At 44.6% G+C, this 14,564-nt stretch overlaps 3 protein-coding genes across 3 annotated transcripts; 1 reads left to right on the forward strand and 2 right to left on the reverse strand.

Annotated features, from left to right (window-relative positions):
• Positions 1-3,883: 3,883 nt before the first annotated feature.
• Positions 3,884-8,564, reverse strand: LOC122410826 (tetraspanin-7-like). Its single transcript, XM_043419266.1, has 5 exons — positions 8,052-8,564; positions 7,083-7,271; positions 6,281-6,451; positions 6,063-6,188; positions 3,884-5,909 (listed from the first exon to the last, which is right to left on the reverse strand). The coding sequence occupies exons 1-5, from the start codon at positions 8,127-8,129 to the stop codon at positions 5,754-5,756; spliced, it is 720 nt and encodes a 239-aa protein (XP_043275201.1). The 5' UTR covers positions 8,130-8,564; the 3' UTR covers positions 3,884-5,753.
• Positions 8,565-8,701: 137 nt separating this feature from the next.
• LOC122410825 (uncharacterized) lies at positions 8,702-10,437 on the reverse strand. The gene has a single exon (XM_043419265.1). It carries the CDS (start codon positions 10,266-10,268, stop codon positions 9,156-9,158), a length of 1,113 nt encoding a protein of 370 aa, XP_043275200.1. The 5' UTR covers positions 10,269-10,437; the 3' UTR covers positions 8,702-9,155.
• Positions 10,438-11,845: 1,408 nt separating this feature from the next.
• Dsk (Drosulfakinin) lies at positions 11,846-12,807 on the forward strand. The gene is made up of 3 exons (XM_043418579.1): positions 11,846-12,004; positions 12,087-12,251; positions 12,496-12,807. The coding sequence occupies exons 2-3, from the start codon at positions 12,121-12,123 to the stop codon at positions 12,644-12,646; spliced, it is 282 nt and encodes a 93-aa protein (XP_043274514.1). The 5' UTR covers positions 11,846-12,004; positions 12,087-12,120; the 3' UTR covers positions 12,647-12,807.
• The last annotated feature ends 1,757 nt before the right edge of the window (positions 12,808-14,564 follow it).

The raw sequence follows: 14,564 nt of genomic DNA on the forward strand, positions 1-14,564 counted from the left end.
TTCACGAAACGTTATTCGTGTTCCTGAATTCATAAGCGAGAAAAAAAGCTGTGGCGGCGTTGAGCGCGGTTAAAAATAATTTGAGTGCAGACAGAAGAAATCGGGGGGAATCGATGAAAAGTGGAAGCAAAAGGGCAGAAAGAGTCTCAACACCTTTCTCCGTTGGATCGCGAGCTCGAGGCAATAATTCTTTTCGAACAATTCAATCAACATGAAAACAAATATTTTATAGAGCGACACTTCCCTGCGCGAATATCTGTATACGTATGAAGGACGCAAGGGAAAAGAGAGGGAAGAAAGAAGATAAAAGAGGGAAAAAGAGAGACGAGTTTTCCCGAGAGAAGGAGGCTCCGAGAGTGGATAGAGTATCGCCAGAACCGAGGACGCCTCGAGACCCATCGAGTCACGGAGAGAGGAGGGCTCGGGGCGAGCAGAAAAAAACGCCCGAGCAAAAAGGACCGAAGGGAGTGAATTTTTTATCGGTAAAAACTCCATTAGAGAGAAGCGTCGGTGTTTGTTATTGGTCATCCTCGAAAGACGAGGAGCAAAGGAGAAAACGAAAGGGAAGAAGAAGGAAATGGAGAGAGAGAGAATGAGGATTGTCCAGTACAGGGATATATAGCCATCGATCCGCCGAAGGATATGCCGGATCCTCGTTCCTCCACCTCAAACCCCACTTGAACCCTCTTTTTACTCTTCACCTCTCGCTTTTCCTTCTCCCTCCACGCAGCGTGTATTCTTCTCATCCACGCCCTCGGTCAACCCTCTCTGCCTCTTCTTTCGCTTCTCTATCATCTTCACCGACCCTTTTCGAGCGTTTACACTCAACTGGACCCCCCGTGCTGGCCAACCTCTCGGAGAAATATATCGCAAACCAAAATATAAACAGCTCGGTCTTCGAGCAACGCGCCATTTTTGCCCCACGAGCTTTTGCCGTTCGGCCATCAAGAATCCTCGAAATAACGCAAAATCTTTGTGTCAATAACATCAAACGCTTCATCAACTCGAGTCGTGTTCTTCCTCCAACGTCGCCTCGTCGCATGGCTATCAAAAAAATCAATCACCCACAAAAAAAACGTGCCCGCGACCTCGATGGATCGCTCGGTCCAGCGGCGCCTTTCAAAAGCCCCGTTTCCCGGCTGCAAACAACTCGGACTCACTTCTTCAAATGAAATTCTCTCCCGTAGCTCCGCGAGTCTCAACTCCGAGCCTTCCATATCTCCCACTTTTTTCAACTAAGTAGACAAACCTTCGCCAAATACAACTCGAGCCGAGACATTGCGCCACGGTCCAAGGGATTTTCTCGTCTACAAAATCGTACAATCCAACTTTGAACATCGCTGGCTGCCATTCGAACGAAGAATTCGGGCTTTGCAGTCGTCAAGGGAGTGTTTAATCTCAGGTTGTTAAACGTTTCTGCTCATTTTTCAATTCCTTCAAAAGACAAACGAATATGACGCGAGCCAAAATGATAAAATACGAAAGTGAAAAAGATCGAGCCTCCTCCTAGGAATAGTTGATATTCCCAGATGGGACGTAGGCTGAGATACAAAGTGGATCGTGGAGCATTACCGAAGGATGAGACAAGATCGATACGGGGTTGTTGGAGATCGAACGGGATCGACGTTTCGTTTTTAGCCTGCTCATCCATACCTGCTACATCGGTGAATGTTCTCTCCAGGCTCTGTGTACGTGTACTGTTAAAGGACTACTCTCGAGCCTGTCTATAGATGTACAAAAGCACAGATGCCCGGGTGTGTATGTATATACATTAAAACACTCAGAAATAAATAGAAGACCATCAGCTGCCTCGGGTGATGGAACCAGGAGGATCTGCGAATAAGCGGAGCCCTCGTGGCTCTGCCGGTAACGTATAATACGGTATTGAACTACAATAAAAACGATTCTGCTGGCAGGTCCGGGACTCGCGGCAGGCTCTGGTCAGCGGACGTATTCGTCGGAGAGAAAGAGAGCGAGGGAGAGGGAGAAAGATCGAACGAGACGGAACGGAGCTCTCGCGACGTCGGACGAATGGAGTTGGAAGGAGAGAGAGAGAGAGAGAGAGAGAGAGAGAGAGAGAGGAAGAGGAGCGCCTGTGGGGAGTAAACGAGGATGAGAAGAGCGAGGGAGATCGGATGATCCAGAGACGAAGAGGAGAGCGCGTTTCTGGGATATATTCTGTCGTTGGTGTGCCGTGCCGTTTGTGCGCCCGGCACGACGAGAGATGGAATGAGCAAAAGGGACCTCGTCCGTATATGCACGACGCGGGGGTGGGAAAGACGAGGAGAAATAGGATGAGGAGTGTGCGAGAAGGAAAGAGCCACGGGCGTTGGTGAAAAAGAGATATTGTCAGAGAAACAGAGCGAAAGAGGAGGAGCAGCCAGAGGGATGGAAAGAGAAAATGACCAGAACGGGCGTTGGAATAGCCTCGACTGGACAGCACGAGGACGACTGCTCACTGGACTACCTACTTTTATATCGCTCGGGAAATAATGGGATTCCCATCATGAAGTGGATTTCCCTTGGGAGTGGTGGACATCGATGCACGCGTCAAGAGATCCTATACACTCGTGTCTACTCTTCCTCACTCCCTCTCACCTCCGGCCTCTCTTTCTTCCGCGTGTGCCTGAGCCGTGCCACATTTTTTCATTCATTTATATCCCACTTTCATTATCGTCATCAGTCCTTCGAGTACCAACCGATATCGTGCTCTGGTACGCACCAACGTTTCTTTCTCTCCCACCAATCCCTCCCGCCCATCGACCAACTTTCTTCTCACATCGATATATTCGCGTGCGAAATAATGCATGAGCTTATGCCATCGACCTTACATCCCTCCTCGAACGCACGATCCTCGACTCCCGCCACCCTCGCTCTCCTCGCGCTAACCACCCCTCGCTCACCTGTCCAACCGTTCGACTCTCTTCCTCCGCTTAACAACCTCCGATTATCGCTTACCAGCTGTCTCACTTAATTATGCACCACATCTCCAAACCACATTCGACGTGATTGATAATTATCCTCTTTCTCTGTACCCCTCCCTCCACCCTTTTCCCATCTTCATCCTCCTCCTTTGCTTTTTCCCCCCGAACCCATCTCCTCAACCGTATCCGCCCACCAGACCCTGCCCCAACACGAATAATAAAGAAAAAACGGTTTCTCGCAACGTTCCAACTCCGCAACGACGCTCGGTCGATCGAACACTCATATCGCTAGTGGAGCTATCAACTTTCTTCAACGAAAGTAGCAACGACGAGCTTCCAACACTGACTGATCGACGAAGTTTTATAATTCGTAATTAATCAACGTTCCGAAGATCGGACGAAGCTCGAAAATTAGCGAATCGACACGAACGATCGCAGTTTTTACCAAAACATTGAATCCTTAAGGGCCAACACCGAGAAAAAAATGGCTTTTCTGAACTTGGCATCTCTCGATCTCGGAACAGAAGTTAGCTGCAACACTTGCTGTGCACACTAGCTTGTGCGATCAGAAATTCCAGAATTTCGGTTAATTTCACAAATTCCGTGTTTACTAACCCCGTAAATTTGAGAAAACCGAATTTTCGAATGAAGGGCGCGCATTTTCAGGCTCGAATCGCCATCTCGATACGAGAGGTGCAAACTCCACGTGCCACGAGGTGAAGAATTATCTACGGTGGATAACGCAGCGAACCACATCAGGACCACCCTCGTAGGAATCTTTGTGACGCATAATTTTCTTACCGGTTATATTAACGACGATAAAAAAGCATGTTAAATTTTCCACGCGTCAATTGACAGTCGATAACGAGGGAATTTTTTACTTCTCAGCTAATTCAGCTCGTCCCTGCGAACCTGCAGGATCGCTTCATGGAAGTGTTACGAATCCCCAAAACCGCGAATTTTGACTTCAACATAGACGTATTTATTAAGGCTTATCGTTGTAGGATATTACATGAGTAACATATTCACGTTTACAAAACCTCAATTCCTACGAGGAGAAAGAGGAATATACGTTCGATTACAGGAATCATAACATCGTTAAATTTATCAATCAACCAAATCATTCTTCTCGATTATTCCCTCAAAAAATTCGTTTAAACTACAATTAACTTTTGTGCTGATCGACGTGCACTGAGAAAATACGTAACATGCCTTTGAGTTTGAACGAAATGAAATTTTATTACGAAACGCAGTATAACAATTGGATTCTCCTCGATTTGGGCATACAATAGGAGATTTAAATAGTTAAATATATTTTTATGTTTGTATATAGAAGTAAAATATGGTATCAGACAACAACACATCATTTGTTAAATTCGTAAACTTTGAAAATGTTTAACTAGCACTGACGTTTAAGTGAAAAGTGCTTACGACACTTTGACAGTGATTTCACGTTCAGCGCCATAATCGTGAATAAACTCGATATTTTACAACACAGAGATCGAATGCATAAATACGCTGGCTCAAGTCCTTACTCGCTCAACCTAACACGTGTGTTTGATCATCAAATCAATTCCTTCTGTTTAATAAAAATGCAGTTTCTTCGGTTAATTGACTCTCTATTCGATATACAATTTTTCAATTCTTTTTCGCAACGAAGTAACCTTCATACTTTTTCTTAATGACACGTCCTTCGATTCTTTCTTTATATTGGATATTTTAATACTTTGCGTAGTGCCTGAACGCATGTCGCTTCAATGAATACACTTTTCAAAGCTCTCGATAAGATTTCATCGCGATTCTTTGACACTTCGAGCTTAATCACGAACGTTGAAGGTTAATAGACGATTCATGGTGACAGACGAGTGCGAAGTAACCACCGGTCGCAATACCTTTCCAAGGACGCTTTCGTTGTAATTATTATTCAACGAAAGCGTCCTTGTAAGTATTATTATTCGAGGGGAAAAGTTCTTAAGGGCACTAATTTCAATGAAAAATATTTGGAAATATTTCTTCAGTAATTAGAAATAGAAAATTACTGTCGTTGAAGGAGAAGCAATTTTTTTCAACGATTTTAAAAAATCGTTGAAACGTCTCCAACGATAAACATAATGGAAGAAAATGTTGTGAGCCTTAAAGATAAAAATCGTGACACTTAATAAAATTGATTACAAAAATAATGGTAACGATTTAAAAAAAAACACATTTTTGGTATAAACAGCTAAGATTTTTGGATAAAAACGATCACTTCGCCGATTCGTGCTCCGCATAAATCGTAATTCGATTCCTGGGACGAATGGGTCCCGAAACTTTGTTACGATTCACTGCAAAGTTTCTTTCCACGGGACCGTCCACCGGTGGTTTAGGAAGAAATGTTGAACGTACACCGAGCGAACGTTTCAAGAGTGAACAGAATTAACCGACTAGTAGTTTGAGAGTGCATTTAGTTTTTGACAAACTGCTAAAGTTTGAACTACGAAAGTTTCAAAGTTTGGACATTATTAGAATGGAATGTGTCGATATTTTTTTGGAGTTAATTTTTGAGTTTTTTTTTCCTCACATTGAACAACCTTAATTGGCACAGGACACGACGAATTCAAAGTGCTTACGGATGGAAACGACTCGAGGAGTGTACGATGAATTTTAAGATCGAGAATCAATGCGAAGAAGCTTAGAAAAATAAAATTCAGATTCTGAAATAACACGTCTTGAGGAAAATTGACGAATTTAAGTGAAAACGCTGATTCCTTGGCCTCCCTTCAACCCGCGCGCTCTCTCCCTCACCAAATAAAAAATATTCGGAACCGCTAATTGACAGTCCGCCAAGTTCTAAGCTACCTGCTCGTATTTCGCTTTGTTAATGTTGCTCGCCAAACAACAAGCTAAGAAGACCCCAACCAACGGAAAGAACGCAACTCCAATCGCGGTGCCGGCGACGGGACCGATGTTGCCATTGATAAAGTCGATCACTCGGTTGTAACAGCCCTGAAAAAAGAAAAAAAGAGTTTCATTCCAATGCAACGAAACCCTCTTTCGTTTTAGAGTTTCTCAAACGTTTACAGTCTTCGAATTATCAAAATTCTTTCCTTTTTTTACTCCCAATTAACAACTAAAAACGTTGATTTCCGTTTGACTCACCTCGGTGTAAATGACATCAGGATTTTTGGAATCACAATCCGGAAGTATGCAGCAGGACGTCGGAACTTCCTTCGGGGGTTTCAAGTCCAACCAATCGGTGTACCCCCGATTTCCACAGCAATGCAACTGCGTCGATAAACCCATAAATTAACGCCTTCAAATCACAAATTTATCGACAGCAAAGTCGAGAAAGAAAACTTGACAAATTTTTATCCCACCGTCGTCTGGATGGTATCGATATGGCTCGTTTTGTCAGGATTGATGTTATAGGCCGCGAGACTGTCGTTCAAGCTCTGGTCGAAGCCCTCGTTGAGAGCATTGCGATAAGCGTAAACCGAGGCTCCGGCTCCGAGCTCGAGGAGCGCTACCACTGCCAAGAAGGCTCCGTACTGTTGCATGACAAAGGTCGATTATCCACTTCGAAATGTTGATAGAAAATTGTATCTTTCGCATTTTATTACTTCGTGACTTACGAAACGGTTAAATATTCATATTTTATTGCAACTGGAATCGAATTTACTGCTTATTTGTATTGAAACATATTTCTGTCAGTGCTCCAACGAGAATAATCTATTTTGTCGAATATTTTCCGATCAGCACGATAATTGACAAGGATTTTGAAAAAAGTCAACAAACTTCGCAGTCGGCAAGCATCGGACTGCATAAAAAGTGAGTTGACGCGATGCATCGCGTGTTTCAGGTAAACACAGTTGTAGGTCGCCTAGTAAGAAGGGTGGGAACGTCCAGGGAATAAAAACTCCGATCGATCGGACGCCCGTTACCTCAAGGGATTTAACTTCCAGGCACTAAACTTTACGGTGATTTTATGAGGCATCGAGTAAGAAATATTTTATTTGAGTTTTCATCGAACGAGAATTTTTTCTTCGCGAAAGAATTTGTCGGGAAAAATGTCGAAAAAATCGATGTTAAGATTTTATTTTCTGTCGAAAAAAAGTCTCACTTTCTAACGAAAAGCTCGATTAGACTTTTTGGTTTACTTAAGAAAACCGTGATACTCACGAGATAGAGCAACGCTGGATGACCTCGGGCTGTGCAGCAACAGGCAAGAGTTGCAGCAACTACGACGAGAGCACCGAGACAGGCGAGGGCTAACAAGGCAGCTCCACTGCCCTCGACGCTCATGTCAACATAGTCTCGCAGTTGTATTCTCATCCCAATTCCAACGCAAAGCATCAGAAGTCCGGAACACTTGACATCGAAAAATTCACAATGATGATAATTCGTGGACTCGTGCCCTTGAACTTTTGACCATTTTCGTGAAAATGGACATCGTGGCAGTGACCGAATGATCGAAGGGTGACAGTTTTACATTCATGAAGTTTGTACACAATAATTTTTGCTGTTTTCCTACCATTTTGCAATCGCAAATTAATGCGATAAAATAATCTCTTTGGATCGATAAACAGATGAAAATAAACGACTGAAAGAGATTTTTCAGGTCTATTTTTTTCATTTTTTTGTTTCGCGATTTAAAATTTCAGTTTGAACGCGTCATCGTCGGAAGGGTTCGTGCTACGGCAATGAATCATATATTAATTCGCGTCACATTTCCCATTTCCTAATGATTCTATCAGCAGCCGGCTGCTCTCGAACTCGGTGATAGGGCGATAATGAAGCTGGAGTTCCGGCCGTTGATGGGAAATGTTCCGAAAGTGAGAAGCAAAGTACTTCTGCGAGTCTCATCGGGAAGCAATTAAATTAATTAGAGCACCAGGCCTTTGAGAGTCTCTTAAAAAAAAAGGGTGATCGTTGAGAATGAAAAATTGAAAAAAAATTCAGGAAAAATGATCGATTTAAGAGGAAATGCATAAAGAAACCGGTCGAATGTTGAGATTGATTTTTCCCGGGGATGTTGCGCAACAGATGGCCACGAAAATCCTGACCCGGTCACGCCCGTCGGGTTTTTCATTTCTCATGCTCTACGAAGCTTCTCAAATTCTTGCATCACTCTAAATAGCTTCGACTTACCCAGAAGGCGAAATTGAAGAGCATCAGGAGAGTCGTCATGCAAGCCATCGCGGCTATAGTTTCCAAGCGTTTGCCCATTTTTCCGGTTCCTTCAACGACCTCGACAAAAATACTCCTTTCCTTCCGAAATCCAACTTTCTCTTTGCTGTGCTTTTTTAACTAAACGTAGAACCGCGAAACCGACACCAGCCTCACGTACGAACGATCGATTTGTACGCTTTCCGGATGCGAAGTTGCGTGCGTGGCTTCTCAGCGAGCTGGCGCATGCGTTCCAATTCTCACGTCCCGCAAACGGTCCACAATAGCGCACGTAGATGCATTTGTTAATTAGAAATCCGCAGGAATCTACTGCGAGAACAATTAATGCTCGGAGCTATTGAGAGGGTGCGACAACACGTGAAAACTCCCTGAGCAATTCGATTGTACTTTTGGCCATAATCCTGGAATGCAAAGACGAATATCGGAGCTAAATTTTATGTAGAAATTTGCTCACCCAAATCAACGATTCTCTGCTTTCGAGGGAATTCGACCCAACAAAAAAGAAGCCCGCGCGACTTTTCAACGCGAGCTTGTTCGTCAGTGAGAAAATAAAATGAAAAACAAATGAAAATCCGAAGAAAAAGCTCCAATTTACGACGAATGAGCAACAGTTTCAAATTTTCAAGTATTTTTATTGACTCATCTCGTTACATAACACGCTCACTCTTATCACCAATAAAACAACATTAAAAATCGTTGAAGGATGCCGATCACAGATTCTACGTGCGGCTAAGCTGATAACCGTTTTTATCACCAGGATAATATTCGTGCCTTGGGACCTTTTTGTCAGAGAAAAAAAACAAGCTCGCCAACGTTGGATTCATTGAGCCAGATTTTTTCTGGCCGACCGGAATGCTGAGAAAAAAAATGGAAAACCAAAGACGAACGAAACTGCAGTGCCTTGTACAATGACCGTGGTGAAGATTCATTGACAAGTCGCTTATCGGAATTTCTCAACATTTTAATCGGAGAATACACGAAATAAAAATGCCCCGCAATTATTAAGAATATTGAGGAATCTTCGTCGTTGAAGTGTTTCAAAACCAAATGAAAGAAAGTCGTGGCTTATTTGACTTGAAATGCACGATAGTGGTGCGGCGAGACGGCCGAGTTGTCGGCGTTTTTCGTGTAATTGAGCAAAACACTCGGCCACAGAACGTTGTTGTCACCGACGACCGCCGGTTGTCGAACTTTCCTCGAGCTTCTTCTGGATCTCCTCATGCTCGTGATCCTTGGTAAAGTCGAATGATTCTTGGGCGAGGTAATTGAATTGTCGAGAGTTTGGAGGCTCGAGTCTAAGCGCGTTTGGTTGGTCGTTAATTGACTGAGTTGAAGTTGGATCATTTTTTCTGTCGTGTCGAGGTTGCTCTCGTCGGAATTGTTGTTATCGTAGTCGCTGTTTCGACTGTTGAGGTCGTCACAGTTGTCGATGCGAGTGGGTTCGTCGGTGGAGTTATCGTTTTGGGAATCGACGTCGAGGCTGAGTTTGGAGAGATCGACGATGGGCCAAACGCTCTGTTTTGCTCGATCTCGGGGTTCGTCGAAGCTCGATCTCTCGTCGAAGGAGAAACCGTTGACGCGAATACGCACGCCGGCATCGTCGTCGGGGACTTTGTAAACAGGATCCTCCACGGGCTCATCGTTGTTGCAAAATTCATCGAAAAGTTGGATCGGACTTTTGGCCTCCCACTCGACCCGCTCGTCGCCGGATGCTCCCTCGTTCTCTTCGTCGCTCACCGAAGCTCCGTCCCTCTTGGAACTCTTGATGTCGCCGATCGTTTTGAAATAAATGCTGTGATCGTAGCGATAGTTTTCGAGGCAGTTGCTGTCGAGGTTGCAGCTCGATTGGTAATTGAAAGTGCCGCAACAATTGATGCGGCAGTTCTCATCGGTGCGGGACTTCCTTCGATGGGATCTCCGGAGGTTGTGAAAACGCGGCGACCAGTCCGGGTCCTCGATCACTATCTTGTTCGACGAGATGCTCCACCGAGGCTCCTGCTCTTCCTGCATCGTCAAACGCCCCCGCGACAGCCTCTGGGAACGCAGGCGATTGTAGCCTCGCGCCAGGGCCGCCCATCGCTCAATCCTCTGGAAAATGTACTCGGTTTCCTCGCTCCACCACTCCGACAGGCCGCGATGCAGCGAAGCCCCCATTTCCTCGGTCATCGCGATCGCCATTTTCTGAATCTTCACTGATCAACAACTCGTTGAGGGGAGCCGGGCAACGATGAGGAAACGAACTACCTCTACCCGAATTTCAAACGAAAAATATTTTTCTCTCTAAAGGGGATGAACAAAATCTTTTGACAGATCGGCTGACGAGTCGTAACTGCGGATCGGAGCTCGCGCTGCACCCAGATTTATAGCTGCGTCGCATCCCGAAGCACCGCAGAAACCCGTAAAGCCGTTTACCGATCTTTCATTACGCAAGCTTCGCGTGTCTATGACCGTGACCCTCGCCGGGCTTGTGCAATGCCACAGTACTTTTCACACCAGATTCAAATCGTACCTTACGACGACGGCCCCGCACGACTTACCCAGTATATACATCAATAAGCGTCGATTCGATTATTCAACCTGTCACACTACGAATGCTCTCGTAATACTGGCTTGTGTCATCCTTTTTATCTCATTAGAGCTTTCCCGCGAAACTCATTACGTTCCCTCCCAAGGATGCCCACGGTTTAGACATCACTCATTCGGAGCTTGACATTCGCGATGAAAAATTCAATTGAGCTAGTTCATGCGCGGAACGATTTTCGTAAGAAAATCTTGAAATTTGCGCAGAGTTTAAATGAGCAGTCGACTGACACGCATATCAAATTTTAAAGGGTTCGTCTCATTCGTTATTGAGATGAACGTCTTTAAATATGAAGAAAAATACACAGGGACTATGCGTAGAAAAACAATGCGTAAATAAATTTCGACAATAAAGTATACAATGAAGGTCTGGGAAAAAATTCGAGACGATTGTCTTACCAGTGATAAAAATATATTACGTTAAAGATTGAACGAAATTGGTAACGAGCACTCGTATAATCTCACATTTGCCTATTTCGGCATTTCGTTTCTTCTTGGCCTGGCTCATTCCTGTCACAGCCTTCTGTCTTTTAAAAAAACTTTTAAAAAAAATGAAATTTCGGGTTCGGTCAATGGTGGGTCCCCGATTAATCAATGCCTTATAATTTCCTATGCCAAAAGATAAATTGAAAAAATTTATTTACTATTTCGAATTACTAAGTCTGACATTAATTTAAAGTGATTACATCTTTAATTAGGGAGTAAAAATTAATCGAATTTTGACACACATAAGATACGATCCTTCGGACATGATCTACCTCGAGACAACGTTATACTAGATAGCTCAGGCATTTGATCGATTGAAGAAAATGGCCGAATGCACATTTTCGCGTTCCGTGTCCATCTTAGTTTTATAATCTGCCTCATTTTTTGCCTCAGACTACAAAGTCAAAGGAACACGAATGAGAGAAGAAATTGCAGCGACCTGAAGTAATTCCCAGTTCGACGAGAGCTTCCCACTCGTTTCAACGAGACTCGATGCTCGAAACGAACCTAAAAGCGTCAATCCGGATTGGTCTCGCTGCTGATCGCGAGCGTAAAGCGTAAAGCTACCCGAGAGGCGAAAGAAAAATTGGCTTCTCGTACGAAGTTAACGGAGTTACGTTACCTGCCAATCATAAGGAAATGCGGCGGTGAATATTGAGCGAGCTCAAAGGGGATGATGCTGCCATCGAGTCGCCCCGGCAAAATTGTTTATCCTCCGCTCCGAGAAGGCGAATTAAAATTCGCGGAAAATTCTCCAGGGAGAACGTAGACTGGAGTGTATAAAAGTCCCCGACAACGAGTCCGCTCTTAACACTCATTCGGCATCCGGCGTTCGCGAAAGATCGTGGGTAAGCCTTCTCCTGCCGCGCACTTTATCTCCGCGAGCTTGCTGCTGCTCCACTAAAACCGCTTTTTTTCTATTTTCCGTAGATTTCAAGACCGACTGACCTTTGAACTCATTGACATGAAGCTCATCCCCACCACCATCGTCTGCCTAATGGCTCTCGGCGTTTTACTCTGCGGATTCTGTGAGGCCGCTGCCGAAATCGCGCCCAACCTTCATCGGAGGTTTCGAAATCGTCTGCCGTCCCGCGGGTTTGTACTTTCCGGGTTCGATTCGAAATAATTCAGCAAATCTAAACGCTGAATGTTTTCCAAGCGATTTTCGAAAGTTCTTCTTTTTTGGCGTCAACTCGTTCAGCATCTCCGAGGAAAAAATCATTCGAGGAAAATTCTTCGAGCTTTTTTACTAAAAAAACAAAAAAAAACGATAAAATTTTGGAGTCCATTAAAACGAAAACGAGCATATGAGAGACGATGAAAATCGTGAAATTCGCAGGTATTCTGGCGACGAGTTCGTCGTCGAGGACGAAGATTCGATGGAGCTGAACAAACGCCAACTCTTCGACGATTACGGCCACATGAGATTCGGCAAACGAGATCGATTCGACGACTACGGACACATGCGATTCGGTCGCAATCACGAGTAGCGAGAATCATCGTCAGCATCGATCGATAAACTACGAACTTCTGCAACTGAAGCCATTAGAAAAACCTAAAAATCAATGAATCTAGTGCACAACTGTACCCTTAATACGTAAAGTAATAAAACTTATTTTACATTGCAAAGAAAAAGAAAATACGAAAGTTTTTTATTTCGTCCAAACGTTTATTTTCCCTTCCAAATTCGTGATCGTATAGAAAAAGTGTTTGCAGAGTTTCAAAGGCGCCGGTCTCAGAGTCGCTGAATTTCCCTCACTTTTGGGAGCCTCGCTAACTTTTCGTGCAATTATTCAAGAGAGCGTCGCTGTATTTGTTCGTGTCGGTGTAGCAACGTTTCGCCGGATCGTAAGACACGAATCTGGCCATTTTGGACGCGGCTGCTCGGTTCTGCATTTCCATATTGTCGTCCAAAAATTTGTTCATGCCGGAACGTCGTCCGAGGTCGTGGCTGTTGTAGCCGAGGATTCGACGGTAGAGCATCCAGGGCACGTCGGGAATATCCGATCCCCAGGGCGCTCGGGGTGGGATATCGAAGTGGCATGGGAAATCGTCCCTCAAAGTTGTTCGATAATCGGTGGGCTCGATGGGCTTTGGACGCTCCAGATCAGTCCAATCGAAAGCTCGCTTGTGTTCGCTCGTCCTTTGAAGGGGGTGGGTGGTATTAGTGGAGATAAAAATTCATTTTTTTCATCGAGTTAAAAATTCGTTTGCAAGAATTTTGAAAATCGGAAAATTTGCATTTTCGTCTCGAGCGGAGTCGCAATTTTTGGCAGTCTCGTTGCCAGTTGAATGGAAGAAAATGCGTTGAAACTTTGAAGTCTGGAATGAAGTGGCAGAAAAGTGACCGCGATGGTGGCATACTCGGTGAGTGGGAACGAGTAAAAATTGAGCAAACTGCGATGCCGCTGGTCTCGTTCGTATCCAGTCGCAGTGTGAATTTGTTCGGTGGCAGCGCGAGTAGTGGAAACTCCGATTGGCTCGTCGTCCGTCCCGAGACGTCTGTACGTCGATCGACGTAAATTTTTCTTCTTCCTGCCGCTTGTTTCCTCGAGCGAACGCAATTGCCTGCAACGTTCGAATGTCTCAGAGCAGGGAATAATAATAATTTCGTAATCTCAGGGGTGATGATCGTGATTGGAATCTCGTAGATCTAAAGGGGAACAACCAGTCGTGGATCTTGACTCTGGGGCCGTAAGAGGGGGGACCGCTTATCACGAGGGGTCTGTATAACTCCTTCAGCTTAGCCGGAGGCAGGAAAACTGACTGAAAAAATGGACGAATTTTCATCAATGAAGAAAAATGGGAATCAACGTGATCGAAGGAAAAGAATTTCTCGTCCAGGAACGCGACAAAACGGATTTTCCATTTTTTATCATTTTCGCGATCGCTTCGGTTGTTTTTCGAGGCACTTGTACTCACGTCGGTCGTCAAGCAACGCCCCATCGCGCCACTCAAATGAGTGAATAAACGTTTTTTAATAAAAAAAAAGTGTAATTCGTCATGAAATTGAAACACGGCAACACGACAGCCCGCTGACAGTTGACAGCTCGCTGCCATGGAAATTCCGGAATCACAGACCGCTCGAGAACTTTGTGCTCAGTCATCATAATCTTCGATCCCGACGACGACATGCCGAAAGGAAAGAAAAAACAAAGCCGGGAATCAAACGTGGACGAAAAATGTGCGAAGCACCAAGCGAAATTGGCTCGCAGGCGCGTCGAGGAGGCAGAAGAAACAAAAAAGCAGGAAAATTTATCAACGCCCGGAGATGAAGTTGAAGAAAAAAGTGACGAAACGGAACTCCCGCTGGACGACATACTTGCAGAGCAGCGCCGGAAGTACGGCTGGAAAGATGACTTTATTTATTTGATGTACAACGATCTCATGAACTATTTTGTGGAAAGG

This window comes from Venturia canescens, chromosome 5, assembly GCF_019457755.1.
Source record: "Venturia canescens isolate UGA chromosome 5, ASM1945775v1, whole genome shotgun sequence".
NCBI classification, from domain to species: domain Eukaryota; kingdom Metazoa; phylum Arthropoda; class Insecta; order Hymenoptera; family Ichneumonidae; genus Venturia; species Venturia canescens.

What these genes read in the sequence shown, in the direction of transcription:
- LOC122410826 (XM_043419266.1), bottom strand. Translation starts at nt 8,129, where the DNA reads ATGGGCAAACGCTTGGAAACTATAGCCGCGATGGCTTGCATGACGACT. An exon ending in TCTTCAATTTCGCCTTCTGG is followed by an intron (nt 7,272 to 8,051) that starts GTAAGTCGAAGC and finishes TTCGATGTCAAG; the next exon opens with TGTTCCGGACTTCTGATGCT. An exon ending in TCGATACCATCCAGACGACG is followed by an intron (nt 6,189 to 6,280) that starts GTGGGATAAAAA and finishes TTATCGACGCAG; the next exon opens with TTGCATTGCTGTGGAAATCG.
- LOC122410825 (XM_043419265.1), bottom strand. Translation starts at nt 10,268, where the DNA reads ATGGCGATCGCGATGACCGAGGAAATGGGGGCTTCGCTGCATCGCGGC.
- Dsk (XM_043418579.1), top strand. Translation starts at nt 12,121, where the DNA reads ATGAAGCTCATCCCCACCACCATCGTCTGCCTAATGGCTCTCGGCGTT. An exon ending in AATCGTCTGCCGTCCCGCGG is followed by an intron (nt 12,252 to 12,495) that starts GTTTGTACTTTC and finishes TGAAATTCGCAG; the next exon opens with GTATTCTGGCGACGAGTTCG.